At 40.8% G+C, this 19,831-nt stretch overlaps 1 protein-coding gene across 7 annotated transcripts in view; it reads left to right on the top strand.

The window, feature by feature from the left end:
- CORIN (corin, serine peptidase) overlaps nt 1–19,831 on the top strand; it is a 280,415-nt gene that overhangs the window by 26,832 nt on the left and 233,752 nt on the right. For all 7 annotated transcript variants that reach the window (XM_021100577.1, XM_021100574.1, XM_021100573.1 and 4 more), the window contains one exon: nt 8,684–8,828. In XM_021100577.1, coding sequence (XP_020956236.1) covers nt 8,684–8,828 — 145 coding nt within the window. The remainder of the gene's footprint in view (nt 1–8,683; nt 8,829–19,831) is intronic.

The raw sequence follows: 19,831 nt of genomic DNA, 5'->3' as shown, positions 1-19,831 counted from the left end.
ACTTCAATTAAGTGCCAGAAAATGAGATGAAAAGACTTAACTGAAAACCAGATGCTTGTTCTCCATACCTCTTGGGACATTAAAAACAAACATCACAACAAAGGACATTTGGGTTTGGCATCATTCACTGATGGATGATTTTGGAGGCATTTTGCTTATTGGTAGAGTGGGAGCTGGTATGATTGAGAACTAACAGATGCCTGGTTTAAGAAGTAGCTAAATCGCTGATCTCTTATTCAATGAGGCTACTTTTAATTCATGGAAGGAGTGCATTCACAGTTTACTGAGAACAGAAAGGAAAAAAAATCTAGCAGATGTTCTTCTTAACCAAGGGGGTAACATGGGTCCATGCTTACTCAGTGGACAGAGAGTGGAGGTAGGTTGGAGAAACTCCATCTCTAATACTGAAAAAGCAATTCAGAACATACTGTGAAGGTGATGGTTGTGTGCAGGACAGTGTTCCAAGCTGATTATTTATCAGCAAGTGGAGCCTTAGTGTCTGCTTTTTTTTTGGACTGTGAGTCTATTAATATGTGACAGCGTAATATCCCCAAAGAGTTTAGAGGACGTCTCTGGGTCCTGTTCAGGCTACACCAGCTGGAATGAGCTTGTCCTCATTGCAGGCTGTTCTCTGCTCCACTGAAACAGCAAAGTGCAAAGACATTTGCAGTTCACCATCACCCAAAGCACGAGGAGCTAAAGAAGTCTCCAACCAATACGTTGTGTTGATTTTGGATGAATCTTTCTGAATCATTTTTTAACATTGTAAGCACATCTTTGTAGGAGGACTGATGGTCACTGAATTCTGCCATAATTTTGCATAAGTCGTACCCATTAAAATGGGCACTCTCATTTTGCTTTAAGAATATTTTCATATTTTGACTCCATCATATCATAAACTTCCAACCAATGAATAGAGTTTTTACTGTATCCACCAGATTGACATATGGATTAAGACAACCTCTGGGTTGTAGTATTTGTGTCCCTGAAATTCACAGATTGTGTTACCCAACCATCCTGTGTTAACTAAGTCTACATAATTTCATAATTGTGTTTAAGAATATAATCATTTTTATATTTCAGAAAATCCCTACTTTAGTATCACATTACAAAGATAGAATTAACCTTCACATTTCAAAATATTCTGTTGATCAGAAACAGTGTATATGCAACTTCAAGTTGGTCTAATCTTTGGTTGTAATGTAGACAAATCCTATTTGAAATAAAAACATCAACATAGCTGAAGTTCCTTTGTGTTCCCCTGGATTAAAGATCTAGTGTCGTCACTGAAATGGCTCAGGTCGTTGCTGGGTGTGGGTTCTATCCCTGTCCCGGGAACTCCCACATGCTACCAGTGAGGCCAAAAAACAAAATGAAACAAAACATATCTCTGTGTCTGATATAGTACCTTAAAAGTAGTAAGTCGATGTTAATCTCTTTGTAGATTTTATCATTAGTGAATATTATAACTTTCAGAGCTCTTTATTGTAGACCCAAATGGCATATGTTTCCCAAAACTTTGGAATGGTCAAGGAATAGGGTTTTGGGTTTTTGTTGTTGTTGTTGTTAATTAGATTTTCAATGTATTAAATGTAAACTTGAACCTCCTTTATACTTCAGTCTTTACTAATGAAAATGACTTTTCTTACACTCATAGTATATTAAGCAGAATGAAATCCACATCTTTTTTTTTAATGTGTGTGTATATGTCTTTTGTCTTTTCAGGGCCGCTCCTGCAGTACATGGAGGCTCCCAGGCTAGGGGTCCAATGGGAGCTACAACTGCCAGCCTACACCACAGCCACAGCAATGCCAGATCCAAGCTGCATCTGTGACCTGTGCCACAGCTCATGGGATCCTTAACCCACTGAGTGAGGCCATGGATCGAACCTGAGACCTCCTGGTTCCTAGTCAGATTTGTTTCTGCTAAGCCGCAATGGGAACTCCAAAATCCACATCTTAACTGATGATCAGGGCCAATACTTGCATGTCATTCTCAGGGTAAAACATTTGAAGCTATGGAAGTTATAGAAGATTCTGTATTTTCTTTAATTCCATGTCATTCTTGGGCAGTGTTTTATAAATTTAATTCTTCATCATCTGTGTATTTCCTTATCATTTCCATTTCTCCAAAAGACAGAGAACAGGAAACTTTTCTAATTAAAGATTCTAGGGGAGTTCCCATGTGGCTCACTGGTAACGAACCCAACTAGTATCCATGAGGATGTGGATTCAACAATCCCAGGCGTTGCTCAGTGGGTTAAGGATCTGGTGTTGCTGTGAGCTGTGGTGCAGGTCGCAGTATGAGGATCAGATCTGGCATTGCTGTTGCTGTGCTGTAGGCCAGCAGCTGTAGCTCCAATTTGACCCTTAGCCTGGGAACTTCCATATGCCACAAGTTCAGCCCTAAAAAAAAAAAAAAAAAAAGATTCCATATAATTATGGCTTTATTAGGTAATTAGGTGAAGGCTTTTAAGATAGTCTTGAAATGTGAGCTCTAGAAAGAAAAGAAATCTCACACACAGGGCCTTTCTAAAACATCACTCTTATTGTCCAGCCACAGTGAGGCGGTCCCCCTGCACTAGATCATGCCTGACCTGGGAGGAGGGGAAGAAATGTGAAGACTTAGGACAAAGTCTACTTCTTACCTCTCAGTGGCAGCTTTACTGAGAAGTGGATGGTTTTGAAACTCTTACGATGAGGCTACGAGATCTGGTCCTTTATAGGTTGGAGGGTATCCCATCAGTCCTGTATGACTCCGTGGGGGAAAGTGTAGTATTTTAGTGTGTCTTTGAAGGGATAGAGCTGCAGAGTAGATGGTGTGTTCCAGGGAGCTATGGTCTAGAATTCAAGTCAAATTAAAAATCCTGAGATCTCTAATCACTGACTGGGTTTCAGAAAAAGGAATTGCATTAGAGTCTATGTTTTTTGTTGATGAGCTGGAATTATTTTAATTAAATTACTCACAAGAGTCTCAAATTCCCCATCTGTAAATGGGTATGGTAATTGTATCCACTCAATAGAACTGTTTTGAGCAGTTTCATGTACAGCACATTCAGAGTGGTATCTGGCTCACAGGAAATGCTTAATGGGTTTCTGGCTGTGTTGTTCTTATTAATATAATTATTAGGACTGTAACAGCTATTCACACAAGGAAAAGCATTCAATTCCTTGTGTTTCTAAGACTCTTCTAAATATGTCCTCCCATTGTCTGAAGAGTTTATTGGTTCATTGTTTTATGGAGTGATTACAATGAGCCAGGCCCTTTTCAAAATACTGGGGCTACAATGGAAAGCAAAACCCAACATGGTCCCTGACCTCTTGGAGCCTACAGTCTAGCAGGAATAACTAACATAATCTAAGAACGTCATGAGTACATGTAAATCATAACTGGTATAAAGGGCAGAAGGACTGGAACTAGTCATAGGTCATGTTCTGGCAGGATGGGGCTTGGAGGGAGGCCCATCCAGGCAGAGAGTGCTTATGGGGCACTAGGAAGAGGCAGGTGACCAGAGTGGAGAGAAGTGGTAAGCATTAGTGGTGTACAATGAGCCTGATTTAGGTGGGGCAGACCTAGACGGCCTCCAGGTCCCACTGCTCAAAGTGTGGTCCTCACACCACCAGCATCAGCATCAGCTGGGAGCTGGTAAGAATCTCAAGCCCCATCCCAGTCCCCACATGATCCACATACACGTCAAAGTCTGAGAAGCACTGTCTTCTTCACCAGTTAAGGACGTCAGTCTTTGTCTTTAAAGTCTCAGGAGGGTTTTAAGCAGAGAGGTGACACATCCAAATGAGCATTTGGAAAAGACCACTTGGGCTGTGGTCTGGGATTTAGAAGGGGACCGTGAGGAGATTGCTGATGGAGATTGCTGATGTAGGTAGAGAATGTGGGGTCTCTGAAGGGATGGCAAAGATGATTGCCTGTGTTTCGACCAAGCTTCCTCTTTGTTGTTTGCTTCCTATTAATCCCTTTTTGAAAACATTTTGGCTGTCACTCTCTATATAGTGATTTGTAATTGAAAATTTCTAATTTGTAATTTACAAAGTTGTCAGTTTGAATTTATCCTGATTGACCACATATGAAAGGCATCGAGCGTCTGATTAGCAGATCATCCACTGTGACGGCAATGAGTTGCTGTTAATTTTGGCCAAAAGTAAACAAATTTTGATGGTTATACTACTCAGTATGAAAAGCCTAGATGTCTGTATGTATTTAAAGATAAGTTTTAATAGCTTCCCCCCCTTCCCTCAAAAGCATGTATATCAAAAAATCTAAAACTTTGCTTGAGAAATTTTGCTGGCCATTAATTGTGAGTCATTTATTTAATTGAGACAATATATACCTATTTTGATCCTACTATATTACAGGCACTGGTTAGTTGTCTAAGGGATAAAAAATAATTTCTGGGGATATGATATAACTATTTGTTGAATGAATTAAACATGAATCTTTACTTCCTGAGATTATAGTTTAGTAATCCTAGTATGTACACACATGACCGTGGTCCAAAGCAGAAAGTGATAAATGGCATAGTCTAGTTAGAATTGTTTTAGCTGCAAGTGATAGAAAGTTCTGAGTTATAGTGATTTAACAAGAACTAATTTATTCTTTTCCTGAAGGTAGTTTGAGGAGAATGGAGAAGAGACTTTAAATTAGCAATCACGTAGTCCTGTTGGGTAACTTTTTACAGCCACATTCAACAGTCTAAGTGTAGATATAGGGTGAAAAGATTGTTGGCTTCTTCTGGTGTTGGCTTTTACATGATGGATGAGAAGAAAATCCAGAGGGGTAAGAGGGTTTGGGGCATTAGCAAGAGTATCACTGAATAATGGTCCAAAGAGTCTAAAGAAGATATGTAGGGAAATGAAGAAAGGAGAGAGTCGATAGACTGAAAGAAGACAGTAGGATCCATGGACAGGAGGTCCTGAAAGAGTCAAGAGAGTGGCTGTCATGGAAGTAGTTGTATTGATAACCTGGGAGGCAGTAGAGTTAAGGATGTAGAAAAGAGGGATGAGAAGGCCTCTCAATGGAAGCACGGACTCAAAAAGATGTCTCAGTTAGTTAGATTATATCCATATGTGTTATATAAGCCAATAAAATCAGTGTCATTCTTAAGGTACAAGAAGTGAGTTTTCACCAACAGGATTAAAATATGTGCAGGTCAGATGCATTGCTCCCTGTCTGCACCATGGAATTCTGTGTCTAAGTTGAGCTTACACGTTCAAGTATGTGGAAGGTAGATTCTGGAAGAAGGTGCCTTCTGGAGTAAGGGTTGTTGGGTCCACTGAAACAAAGCTCGGGAAGTTTATCTCATCTTGCATTATTCACTCAACAGTAAAGTCTGAGAGTTGCATTTTACCCAGAGGAACCTCAAATAATAATAATAATAATAATTAATAATAATAACCTCAAATGATAATGTAGCATTTACAGCCATGGTCCTAAGTGGCTGTGAGCCCAAGAGAAAAGTTATGCACTCGAGGAAAGTGCTGTGATTTCTTCTAAGTATTTCTTAGTTCTGAATTTCTTCTAAGGGTTTCTTCTTGTTCCCTTCAGCAAAGCAAGCGATTTCCTAGTCAATGAAGAAAACATTTGCTTTAATCATGAATATGGTTTCTGGAGGTCAAGTACTTGTTGATATACTTACATGAGATATTAAAATGAACCTCTAGGAGTTTTCCTACTGATTTTTTCTTGTAAATACTAAATTGGATATATTTATTTGGCCATAGGATTCTAGGGAGCGTTGAGGCCACTGTAAAATTGCCACCCAGGAATCCCCGTTGTGGCTCAGTGGTCAACAGATCCATATAGGAACCATGAGGGTGTGGGTTTGAGCCCTGGCCTTGTTCAGTAGGTTAAGGATCCGGCATTGCCGTGAGCTGTGGTGTAGGTTGCAGATGTGGCTGGGATCCCGTGTTGCTGTGGCTCTGGCATAGGCCAGTGGCTATGGCTCCGATTCAAGCCCTGGCCTGGGAACCTCCATATGCCATGGGAGTGGCCCAAGAAATGGCAAAAAAAGACCAAAAAAAAAATTGCCACCCAAGACAATTATCCCTGTAATACTCCTGGGCCATCTTAATAAATCTTTTCCATTGTTGTAGAAGCCAAAGAAAGCTCATAACTCCTTACCTCTTTGGATGTATTTTGCCACTCTTTTAAACTATAACTGGGCTTTTCAGGGGTGCTTTTCTTAGAATCATATCTAGTTCAAGTGCTAGTTCTCTGCAATGTGCTACCTGGTCCTCCAGTAAGAAATTGTATCCCTGTCTTTCGAATTCCCATAAGTCTCATGGTGCTTATCATTTGCTACCTTGAAATGTAGTTATATTATTTATGTGCATATCTTACTCTCCCATAAGACTGAGCTTTGACAGGACACTTGGTTTTAAATCATTATTATATCCTCAGCATGCTTATTATAATTAGTAGGTGTTCAGTAATTAATGTTGAATAAACGAAGTAAATATGTCAGTTCCGCTGCTGTCTTTGCTGAGCCACAGCCCCACACTGGTCTTTCACAGGTAAATGTTATCTCTAAGATTCTTAGGGCACCGCCCACCCAATGCTGGATTTATAATCAATGTGCTATAGTGAGCAGTCTTATATTGTGTCATTGTGTTAGTTCACATTGGGTGAAATCTGAAACTAGCCCCCATATACAGAGGGAAAGGAGAGACTGAAGAAGGAGGCTGATCACTCCAGATTGGTTAGGTGATGCTTTTAACAAGGAAGGGAACTTACATGCAAGTTTTGTCTTGGGTGGCTGCAAGGTGATTAGATCTCCACGCCTGCCAGAACCTTAAGAGGTTATATAGAAGCCTTAATGGGATTCAGTCATGCATACCAGATGGTCTCAACAGCCCATTACTTTCTCAAGGCTTCGTCCTTGAAAATGGCTTTGGCTGTGGGAATGGTGGGCGGGCGTAACTTTTATCACAAGGGCTGAAGAGGGGGGTGAGGTGCCTCTGATTGCCCAAGTCCAGCTTGCAGGTCCATTGGTGGGTCCTGTCCTTTCCAAGACCTCTTCCAACATGGTGCCATTTCATCTTGCAGGAAAAAATTATAAATTAACTCTGAATGATGGTGCACCGTTCGAGGTGCAGAGGAAATGGGTCAGTAAGGACATTAGTCTAGGAAATCAAGCCATTCTCAAGCTAACAGCGTACATTCTTTCAAGTAATGTCTCTCAGAGAGAATTTTTGATGTTATCGCATCACAGCATATAGTGATGTGATGACATATATAGTGAAACTGCTTGCAGTGTGTGTTAGTGAACAAGAATTGATTTTGATGTAGGGGGAATGAAGCAGAAATGGAGAATCATATATGCCTTGTGGTTCAGTAAACCCATCAAAGTTGACTTTTTATCCATGGGAATTTATCAGGCACTGGTTATGTACCAGAAAGGATCCAGTACAGGACCATCTGTTAGAACCACTTCTAGATTATGATAAGGGTCTTTCTCAAAGGTCATTCATTATTTAAAATTAGATATTTCTTATAGGAGATGAGCCCACCAAACCTGGTAATGAATGGCATGGGGGGTTGATGGAGAAGTGAGGAGTCTCCAGGTTATTGGAGTTTTTTTTAACACAAATATGGAAGTCAGGAGGAGAACTAGCTTGAACGTAGGGACAGAGAGGGAGATTCATTTGGTTTTGGACATGCTGAGAAGAGATGCTGCTAAGCACTAGGCATCGGAAGTATATGATCTAACTTGAAAGGGAGTTCTGGACTCAAGAGAGATGCAGGAAGCAGGTACACCAAGGTTATAGTTCAAGTTCTGAAACTGTCAGAGAAGGAAATGCAAGGAGACTCAGTAGTCCAAGAGAGAAACCATGAGCCACCTCTTCATTAATGGGATCATAAGAGTTGCTCAGAGTGACTCAAATCATTCTTAATTCCATCTCTTGTGGAAAAGTTACTGCCTTAAGCCATTTGCAATAAATCATTTCGGGCAAGAGCTTGAACTGAGCAAAACTTAAAGTATTTGAAGATAAGACCTGTATCTTATTGAACCATCTCTGTTGCTCCTTATCTTTCTCACAAATAAATGGGCTGCAGGGGTGGTGTGACAGCGGAAGACATCCTTAGAGATTGTCAGTGGCTAACAGAATAGGCTCTTTTTCATCGTTCAACTTGCCACTAAATACGTCGTCAGTAATCTTCCATCCTGAGTTATTAATCGTTAAAAACGTATTCCGATTTATGCAGATTTGCATTAGGGCTAATGAGACAAACACGAATGAAGTCTGGATAATGTTCTGTCTACAGCTACTCACCAATATTTTAATGTTGTATTAGGCAATCTTTGCTTAGAACCCTAGGCCAAGGTGAGTTCTTGCTGTGGAAATGCATAGATAGCCCTTTGGATTAATACCAAGTGGCAAATATGCTTAAAAAAATCCAGATGGCGTATCATTATAAATTTGTATACTCCTGAAAAACATTTTGGAAATAGATGTTTTGCTCTGCCCTGAATGTGGTTTGTACATTTATGCATTCGTTTGTTAGTGTGATTTGGTGACTAAGCTCATTTCATGCCCTAAAATACACAGAGTAAAATCTCCTAGGAATGCTGCTGCTCTAAATGGACAGCTGTATCTAAAATGTCATACCGTGTAGTGAGTTGCTTTGTAATATTAAAACCATGTTTCATTTTCCTCTTCTACTTCAGGTCTTGGGAGCTGATGCCAGTAACATGGGTGATGGCTGCTCTCAGAAGCTGGCGACTGTTAATATTCTGCGTTTCCTATTGCTGGTCCTGATTCCATGTATCTGTGCCCTCATTGTCCTGCTGGTGATCCTGCTCTCCTTTGTTGGTGAGTGTTGCCATTATTAAGGAAAAAAAAATGAAGTTAAAATTAGCATGTTTTTTTTTTCATTATTATTTATTTTATTTTATTTTATTTTTCCGTTGTACAGCATGGGGATCAAGTTACACATACATGTATACATACTTTTTCCTCCCATTGTTGTGTGCGATGTAAGTATCTAGACATAGTTCTCAGTGCTACACAGCAGGATCTCATTGTAAATCCATTCCAAGAGCAATAGTTTGCATCTATTAACCCCAAGCTCCTGATCCCTCCCACTCCCTCCCCTGGGCAGCCACAAAATTAGCATGGTTTTTAAGAGTGATTTCTGCTGCCGTGGGTGGTGGCTTATCATTAGAGGATCTTTCCAAGTGGGGAGAAATTTGATCATAGTTGTGTTGCCGAAAAGACAGCAGACCTGGATATACTACAGGGGGCAGAAAGAAATGAAGGCAAGGAGACCAGTTTGGGGACTGGGTATAGTCTAAGAAAAAGATGCTGAGGGCTTGAATGAAGGCTTTTGGTGCATTCAAATCAGTAGAAATCAAGACTGATTGGATTTTGGCGAGGGAGAAGGAAGAGTCAAGGTTGACCTTAGATTTCTGATTTGGGCAACCAGGCTGATTTTGGTGGCATCTGTTAATGTGGGAAGTAAAGGTGGAGGAGTGGGAGGCAGGTAGATGGAGAGGGTGCAGGCTAGAAATTCAGTTTGAATACATCAAATTGGAGGTACCTGTGGGACAACCAGTTGCAGTGGAACTGTAGTTTAAGTGCATTTATATTGAGCAAATTCAACAGTGCAGGCTGGGCCAAGAAAAGGAGGAATAGGAGAACTCCAACACCTTAGCTTCCTGAGGGAATTTCAAGGGCAATTGTGAGTCTATTTTTTTTTCTTTTTGATTTTTGATTTTTTAATTTATTTTTTTGATTTTTGACTTCTGTGCTGAGAATTTAACTCCCACCCCACTGTTACTGGTCTGAAGCTAGAACTATGCTGGAGGGGAGCTGAGAAGGGAGCCTGGCTGTAATTATGAAGGAGAAACTCAGAGGTAGCAACAAGAGTAGGTGAACTATGAGGAGAGAGTATACTGATGAAAAGTGAAGGGCAAAGCCCTGGGAGATGCAGGTTTTAGGGGAAACAAAGAAAGAGGAAGGAGTGAGAGATACCGGAAGAATGATCAGAGGAGAAGGAAGGGAACCTGGAAATGCCGAGTCTCACAGAAGCCCAGGGCACAAAGACATGTCAGAGGTCACAGGGTGACAAGTAAGAAGAGCACAGACAGATGGTGCCTCAGCCCAGGAAGACTGTTCGTTTTCTATTGGGGTTTTAATCGCTCTGCCCCACGTGGGTACCAGCTGTGGTCCACTCTCAGGCTAAAGGCAGGACGAACCCTGAAACTCATCTCTGCCCCTCTCTTCTTCTAAGACTCCCCTCCCCCCATACTTGTCCTGCTTTTGTTTCCTTTCCAAGGCCTCCCAGTGGTTGCCGTCTTGTGTTTTGTCCAGAGATTATAGTTGTTATGTCTGGAAGGGTCTGTAGGTAGAATCTCCCACAGTCATACCCCTGTCATTTTTAACAGTCTCATTCTCAGAATATCGTGTGGAATGGCTCATATAGTGAAGGATAGTTCCTTTCATTCTCAGGATGGAATGCTAATATAAATTTAAAACACACTTTTAAGTGCCTCTGAGCTTGGAGGCCAATGAGCAAAGGCTTTTAAAACAGTGCTTTACTTGGATTTATTGGTTTGTCGATTTATTTATTACATTTAAACTTCTTCTTCTTTTTTTTTTAATGTCCACACTGAGGCATATGGAAGTTCTTCCCAGGCCAGAAATTGAATCTAAGCCATAGTTGCGGCAATGCCAGCCCCTTTAACCCCCTGTCCCCGCCAGGCTGGGGATTGAACCTACACCTTTGCAGTGACCCCAGCCGCTGCTGTTGGATTCTTAACCCACTGTGCCACAGTGGGAATGCCACATTTAAACTTTTCTTATAGCTTTGTTGAGATATAATTTACGTACAATTCACCCCTTTAAAAGGTGTGATTCAGTAATTTTATTTATTTATTCTATTTACTTATTTAATTTTAAATACTTAATGAATTTTATTACATTTATAGGTGTACAACAATCATCACAACCAAATTTTACAGTATTCCATCCCAAACCCTCACTGCATCCCCCCACCCCCAACCTGTCTCATTTGGAAACCATACGTTTTTCAAAGTCTGTGAGTCAATATCTGTTCTACAAAGAAGTTCATTGTGTCCTTTTTTCAGATGCCACGTCAGTGATAGCATTTGATGGTGGTGTCTCATTGTTTGACTGACTTCACTTAGCATGATAATTTCTAGGTCCATCCATGTTGCTAAAAATGCCAGCATTTTGTTCATTTTAATGGCTGAGTAATATTCCATTGTGTATATGTACCACATCTTCTTGATCCACTCTTCTATCAATGGACATTTAGGGTGTTTCCATATCTTGGCTATTGCAAATAGAGCTGCAATGAACATTGGAGTACTTGTGTCTTTTTGAGTCATGGTTTTCTCTGGATAGATGCCCAGGGGTGGGATTGCTAGATCAAATGGTAGTTCTATGTTTAGTTTTCTGAGGAATCTCCATACTGTTTTCCACAGTGGTTGCAGCAGTTTACATTTCCACCAACAGTGTAATAAGGTTCCTTTTTCTCCACACCCTCTCCAGCACTTATTGTTTGTAGACTTTTTGTCGATGGCCATTCTGGCTGGTGTAAGGTGGTACCTCCTAGGGGTTTTGATTTGCATCTCTCTAATAATGAGTGATGTTGAACATCTTTTCATGTGTTTTTTTGGCCATCTATATGTCTTCTTTGGAGAATTGTCTGTTTAGATCTTCTGCCCATTTTTTGATGAGGTTGTTTGTTTTTTTGGTATTGAGTGGTAGGAGGTGTTTATAAATTTTGGAGATTAACCCCTTGTCAGTGGAGTCATTTGCAAAGATTTTCTCCCATTCTGTGAGTTGTCTTTTTGTTTTGTTTAGGGTTTCATTTGCTGTGTAGAAATGTTGAAGTTAATTAAGTCCCACTTGTTTATTTTTGTTTTTACTGTCGTGACTCTAAGAGGTGGCTCTGAGAAGATACTGCTGTCATTAATGTCGGAGAGTGTTTGGCCTATGTTTTCCTCTAAGAGTTTGATAGTCTTATATCTAGGTCTTTAATCCATTTGGAGTTTATTTTTGTGTATGGTGTTAGAGAGTGTTCTAATTTCATTCTTTTACATGTGGCTGTCGAGTTTTCCCAGCACGACTCACTTATTGAGCAGGCTGTCTTTTTTCCATTGTATATTCTTGCCTCCTTTGTCATAGATTAGTTGGCTGTGGGTGTGTGGGTTGAATTCTGGGCTTTCTATCCTGTTCCACTGATCTGTATTTCTGTCTTTGCACCAGTACCACACGGTTTTGATGATTGTTTCTTTGTAGTATAGCCTGAAGTCCGGGAGCCTGATTCTTCCAGCTCCGTTTTTCTTTTTCAGGATGTCTTTGGCTATTCTGGGTCTTTTGTGCTTCCAAACAAACTTTAAAATATTTTTTTTGAGTTCTGTGAAAAATGTCCTTGGTAATTTGATAGGGATTGTAAAGGATGTGATTCAGTAATTTTAAATATATTCATGGGTAAGCGTAACCATCACCAGTCAATTTTGGAACATTTTCATTACCTCAACAAGAAACTCTATGCCCTTTTTCATTGTCACCCTCCCATCTTGGTGTCTGTCCCCTGCCCCAATTTTAAGTAAACACGAACCTACTTTCTGTCTCTATAGATTGCCCTATTTTGGAATATCATATGATAATATGTGGTTTTTGTGACAGGCTTCTTTCACTTCCTGTAATATTTTCAGGGTTCATTCATTGTATCAACACTTCATTCCTTATTACCAAATGTTGGATCTACTGCATTTTAAAAAATCCATTTATCAATTGATGGACATTTCATTTGTTTTCATCTTTTGTCTGGTATCAATAATGTTACTCTGAATCTTCATGTATAAGTTTTTGTGTGGTCAGTATGTTTTCATTCCTCTTGGTCTGATATCTAGGGGTAGAATTTTTTTTGAAAATCACTTATATGAGATTAAGAAGTGTATTCATATGTAACCATTTCTAAGTGCTATTTTGGCTTATATGTAGGTAACCTTTGCAAAGTGGGGGTTTTCCAAATACTGCCTGAAAAGCATTCTGTTTCTAGGTTCTGCACCAGATGCTTTGATAATAGATATGTTAAGTAATATCCGCCCAAATAAACATTTCCCATTTTATAACTGAGATGTTTGTTGTTGTAATGAGCAATACGATCATCTTCCACATTTGTTTAAAAACCTCATTAAATTCTGCTTGCTTTTAAAAATTTTTCTCTTCAGTTTGCATTTATAATCCATGTTCTTTCAAGGTTTGGTAGTTATTTCTGGGTCTGTAAGGGTTGCTAAGGGATGCTGAAATGCCACTTGTGGGCAGAGAACAGGAGCTCTAGCTTCAAAAAGCAAAGAGATAATAATAGTGAAAGGATTATTGATTAGGAAAAGATAATACAAGCCTTATGCTAACAAACACAGATGGACTATGGTCTCTAATTTTGTCTGTTTGGGCTTCTTGCCTGCATAAAGTCAAGATGGCAAAAAAGACTTCTGAAGATAAGAGAGTTGTACTTTCTGAATAATTGTTTCAGCAGCAGGCTATAGAAAAGAGCAATAGCAATTTGTTTTTCTCCTCAACCCCTTAAACTGCAGCTGGAGCTATAAAGGTTTAGTTTAGTTTAATATGGACCCTAAAGATTCAGGTTATTATTTTTTTCTTCTTTTAGGGCCGCACCTGCAGCTTATGGGGATTCCTGAACTAGGGGTTGAATCAGAGCTGCAGCTGCCGGCCTGTACTACAGCTCCAGCAATGCCAGATTTGAGCCGCATCTGCAACCTACCCCACAGCTCATGGCAATGCTGGATACATAACCCACTGAGTGAGGCAGGGGATTGAACCTGTATCCTCATGGATACTAGTCGGGGTCTTAACCTGCTGAGCCACAATGGGAATGCCAAAATTCAGGGTTTGAAAGAAATAGAAAGGAAAATTGAAGAATGAGAAAGGTGCAATTTTTTTTTTTTTTTTTTTTGGTTCTGACCACAACATGTGGAGGTTCCTGAACCAGGGATCGAACCTGTACCACAGCAATGACGCAAGCCCCAGCAGTGGCAATGCCAGATCCTTAACCTGCTGTGCCACAGGGGAATTCCTATACCTAGGTTTTTCTTTCTTCAGTTACAGGCTAATACTAAAGGGCCATGTGACATAGAGGAAAGAATTTGCCACTCGACATTAGGAGGTGTAGGTTAAGGATCTTCCTTTTCTGTTTATGAGTTGTGTGACTTTATTTTGTTGTTGTTATTGTCTTTTTGTCTTTTCTAAGGCTGTACCTGCGGCATATGGAGGTTCCCAGGCTGGGGGTCTAATTGGAACTACAGCTGTTGACCTACACCACAGCCACAGCAATGCAGGATCTGAGCCTCATCTCGGACCTACATCATAGCTCATGGCAACACTGGATCCTTAACCCACTGAGCAAGGCCAGTGGATTTTTTAACCACTATGCCACGACAGGAACGCCTATGAGTCTTGGGACTTTTGGTCAGAGATGTTACCTTCTCTGTGAGATGAGGAATATAATTCATACTCATTTCACAGAATTGTTTTGGAAGTCAAATGAAATAATCAAATGAAATACCTGTGAAAGTGTTTTTATAGGTGACAGAATACATTGTGAGAGTAAAGCATTGGATTTTGCTTATGAATATTATGAATGTTATATAACTAGTTAATAAATAGTTCTGTTACACAGAAAATTTGATCCAAAATGTGCTTATCTCATTTTAACTCCATCCATAAGAACTAAAATCTGTGTACTATGACCGCTCATGAGAATAATCCCATAATCCACAACCACATATCCCTGCAACCAAGTCATTGCAATAGATGGTTTAATTACCAATAAAGTAGCTCGGAAGAAATGCAGTTGACTGACTGTTGGATTTGCAGTGTGATGCCAAATTTCACATGACTTTTATGCTTCGGCCTAAGAGCTGCTTTCAGAGACTCATTCCTCTCTTGCAAGAACTAAACTGGCAGCCGGGTTGCACTGCCATCCCATAACTACCAGAGTCCACTTGTGCCATGGGCTGTTTTATCAGTGCTTGGACTGATACCCGTCTTAAATTATATATAAATATATAAATAACATAGATCCATATTACATATGCAACTGTTAATGTGAAGTCATGTTGACATGTTGTGCAACATTGATCAGACATAAAACTGTGGATAAAATTTGATACAGGTCATTGTCTAACAAACATTGAGTGTTAAGTGCAAGGCGGTATCCTGTAGGCCTTGGGCACAGCCCTGAATCAAGCCTACTACCCTCATGGGCTTCCTAGTTCAGTAGGGAAGGGCACATAAAAAATAATCGCACAGTTGATTTTTTTAAATGATTTTTATTTTTCCATTATAGTTGGTTTCAGTGTTCTGTCAGTTTTTGCTGTACAGCAAAGTGACCCAGTCACACATATATATGTACATTCTTTTTTTCATATTATCCTCCATCATGCTCCATGACAAGTGACTAGATATAGTTCCCAGTGTTATACAGCAGAATCTCATTGCTTATCCATTCCAAAGGCAATAGTTTGCATCTATTAACCCCAGACTCCCAGTCTGTCCCACTCCCGTCTCCCTCCCCCTTGGCAACCACAAGTCTGTTCTCCAAGTCCACGACTTTCTTTTCTGATCATATGGTTGATTAATCACCATGGCATATGGAAGTTCCCAGGCTAGGGGTCAGATCAGAGCTTCAGCTGCTGGCCTACACCACAGCCATAGCAACACCAAATCTGAGCCACATCTGCGACCTACACCACAGTTCACAGCAATGCCGGATACTCAACCCACTGGGTGAGTCCAGGGATTGAACCTTCGTCCTCATGGGTACTATTCAGGTTCGTTACCACTGATCCACAGCAGGAACTCTGCGAGGCACTTTAAACGTGACCTCCACCATGAGGGTATTGGAATAGGGGGTGGCGTGATTGATCTGGTTGAGGCTGTTAACAGGTGCTTTGGACACCTGTCTGGAGAATGGGTTGAAGTGGGTAGAGGATGTGGCAGAGAGAAGAAAAAATGGGAAGTTATTGCAAGAGTCCTACAATTTGGTGCGTTAGAATATGGTCTGCACTGATTTTTGCAAACTTTTTTTCATTTCGGTTTGATGTCACCAAAGTTATGGTCCCCCAAAATCTCATTAGAAAGTTCAGAACTTTTTCTTTCCCAGCTGTTGAAAACTTGGTTTCAAAGGCTCACGAACTTATTCACATCTAAAATAAATTTTCGTTTTTTAGCCTTAAGCTTATGAAGAATCGCCTCGGGTTACCTTCTTAGTTTTCCTGATTCTGTGAAAAGTCTATATGAGCCTATTAATTTTTTATTTTTGTCATGCAATGAGGAAGAAAGAAATCATAGAAGTGGAGCATATAGGAAATACAGTAAATAGTCCATTTGTCTTGAATCCAAAATAAATATTCCTCTGCAAAAGTGACTTTCCTCTTGAAAAATGCTGGATGAGCTGGCCATCACTGAACTTAAATGTACTTTTTCTCTTAGCCAATTTCTTAGCAGCTTGTGGCTTTTACAAGAATTTGGAATGATAAGGATCTTAACTTCTTAGCTTAAAATGGTGTGTTCTGAATATCATTTTAAAATGGAAAACCTCCCAGATCCTTATTTCCTTATGCCAAAACCTTGAGATTTTCTATGATTTTTTTTGTATGACCTGAGTCCACATTTCCTTTTTTTTTTTTTTTTTAATTGTCTTTTTGCCTTTTCCAGGGCCACTCCTGTGGCATATGGAGGAGGTTCCCAGGCTAGGAGTCTAATCAGAGCTGTAGCCACCGGCCTACGCCAGAGTCACAGCAACCGGGGACCCAAGCCACATCTTCGACTTACACCACAGCTCACGGCAACGCCGGATCCTTAACCCACTGAGGCAAGGCCAGGGATGGAACCCGCAACCTCATAGTTCCTAGTGGGATTTGTTAACCACTGCGCCACGACGGGAACTCCTGAGTCCATATTTCTTATTTAAAACTCCAAATTCCTTTAATATCCCTGGTCTTCTGTGCAGACTCAACGACATAGAGTTCTCAAACTTGAGAGTATTTTTTCTTTAATTCCTCAGGTCTGAGTTTATACCTAATGGCGAAAGTCTTGGGAAGGGTGGTCTTGTAGGCAGAGGGTAGTCGTGGACCAGCCACAGCAGCATCTCTGAGGAGTTTGTGTGAAATGCAGAATCTGGAATCCCACCTCACCCCCACCTCCACTCCCAGACCTGCCGAATTTGCCTTCTAACGAGATCCCCAGGTGATTTCTGTGTTTCATCCAGTCCTTAACCCCCTACAATCTGATCTTTGCCTCTTTCTCTTCTTTTCATTCTACTAAATCTGTTCTGACCGTAGCTGCCAATGTCCTTCTAGTGAACGTGCCGCATTGGGAACATTGCCGCGCGTGTTTGAACAAGAGTTTTCGATAGAGACCCAGTGCTTTATCTCTGTTTACTTTTGTTCACAATGAGCATGTCCATTGTTGGTGCCAACAATGCTTCCTTCCATTTAGGTGTGGTGTCTAGAGATGATCTTGCTCAGTGCTGACTACAACTTTCTTCCAAAATGTTCTGCTTTGCCTGGATATTATTCTTTCTGATTTTCCTTCTATTTCTGGCTGCTCTTTCTCCATCTCCTTAAGCTCATCTCTCTCTACCTATCCAGTAAAATGTTTGGGTGTCTGTGCTAAGTTCTGTCTCACTTTACACCCATACCTCTCTTGATGAGGTCACCAATTCCTGTAACTTCATCACTCATGCATTCAAAAAATATTGAGACCTACACTGGTGCCAAGCATTCCACAAGGAGCTTGAGAAGCAGGCATACGTTCCTGCCTTTGAGGAGGCAGATAAGAGAACAGATGGTTTCACTTGAGTTTGCTGTGATATAAGCAGAGTGTGCTCTGGAAACACAAAGATGTGCTTTTGTGGAGGACTCTGGGAAGGCTTTCGGGAGGAAATGTTTAGATTGCTTTAGATTTAGGCTGTTTCCCCTTGAATGTTTTAGAGGCATTTTATACTCAATATATTTATAATAATTCCAAAAGTAAACAACTTTGATTTTTCATTCTCAATTATCTACTGTATCAGTCAGGGCAGGATCTGCTATACTGCATAACAAAAGTAATAATAATAACTAGTGGGGTGGGGGGCTGGCCACACTCCTGACATATGGAAGTTCTGGGGCCAGAGATCGAATCCAAGCCATAGCTGCCATAGCCACAGCAACACTGGATCCTTAACCCCCTGTGCCACAGCAGGAACTTGTTTAAAAACAGCAAAGATCAGTTTCTCACTCATGCAAGATGGCAAGGGGGGAGAGTTCCCCTTGTGGCTCAGTGGTAACGAATCTGACTAGTATCCATGAAAACTAGGGTTTGATCCCTGGCCCTGCTCAGTGGGTTAAGGATCTGGCATTGCTGTGAGCTTGGGTGTAGGTCACAGACACAGCTTGGATCTGGCATTGCTGTGGCTGTGGCTAGCAGTTGCAGCTCCGATTCTACCCCTAGCCTGGGAACTTCCATATGCCGTGGGTGTGGCCCTAAAAAGACAAAACAAACCAACAAAAGATGGCAAGGGGGGTTGTTTGTGCTTTTTTAGGTCATTCAGAGACTAAATTGATGGACCAGCCATCTTTTTTTTTTTTTTTTTTTTTTTTGGTCTTTTTAAGGCCACATCCACGGCATATAGAAGTTTCCAGGCTATGGGTCAAATTGCAGCTGTAGCCACCGGCCTATGCCACAGCCACACCATATCTGAGCCGCAGCTGCAACCTACACCACAGCTCATGGCAACAGCAGATCCTTAACCCACTGAGCGAGGCCAAGGATCAAACCTGCGTCCTCATGGATGCTAGTCAGATTCTTTTCCACTGAGCCACAATGGGAACTCCCAGCCATCATCTTGAACCCTTGTGGTTATTATGCCAGAGAAAAAGAAAAAGAGCACTGGAGGTTCTTTCTTTTCTTTTCTTTTCTTTTTTTTCTTTTTCTTTTTTAGCCGTGCCATGGCATACAGAAGTTCTGGGCCATGGATCAAACCTGAACCACCAAAGTGACAATGCCTAGTCCTTAACTGCTAGGCCACCAGGGAACTCCCTTGCAGTTCTTTTTAACAAGTATATGATGCAATATCACTGATTATAATCACAACACTGTACATTCGATCCCCCGAACTTATTCATCTTATAACTAGATGTTTGTACCCTTTGACCAGCATCAAAGATGTCAAGAGACAGAGAATGAAGTCAGAAAATCTAACCCCAGTATGTACCCTAGTGGAATGGGAAAGAATTGGAAATATTTAATGACTAGCACTAACGAATACCACCCTATCTGGGTAATTATCTTCATTTACCCAGTAATTCACACCAGAAACCTTGAAGGGACCTCTGACTCTTTCTGTTATGCTCTCACAATTTTGCCTCTGAAAGCTCTCTCCCACATGTCTCCTTGGTTTTCACTGCTTTTGCCTTGGGTCAGGCCTTTCTCTTTTCCCACTTTGGACTATAGGGGTAGCATTCTAACTGTCCGCTAGACTTAGCCCCTTTTAAGCATCACCCTGTGGCCAGAGTGATCTTTCTAGCATTGCATCCCATTTAAGGCCAAGTCGTTATGCTGTCAGCCACACTGGAGGGGACATCCTCCACCCCATTTAAGACCCTTCCAAAATTCTCTGTCTCAGTAAGATCAGCTCCAAACCTTTAACAGGAATACCCTTCATAATCTGGTTTCCACTTTGTTTCATTGGCCAGTCCTCCAGGTACTAGCCATGTTTAATTACTTGCTACTCAGCTTTTGCATATTTCCCCCCTTTATTCTATGTAGAAAGT

Source organism: Sus scrofa, chromosome 8 (assembly GCF_000003025.6).
Source record: "Sus scrofa isolate TJ Tabasco breed Duroc chromosome 8, Sscrofa11.1, whole genome shotgun sequence".
In the NCBI taxonomy this organism is placed as follows: domain Eukaryota; kingdom Metazoa; phylum Chordata; class Mammalia; order Artiodactyla; family Suidae; genus Sus; species Sus scrofa.
This window is presented reverse-complemented; position numbering and strand designations above follow the sequence as displayed.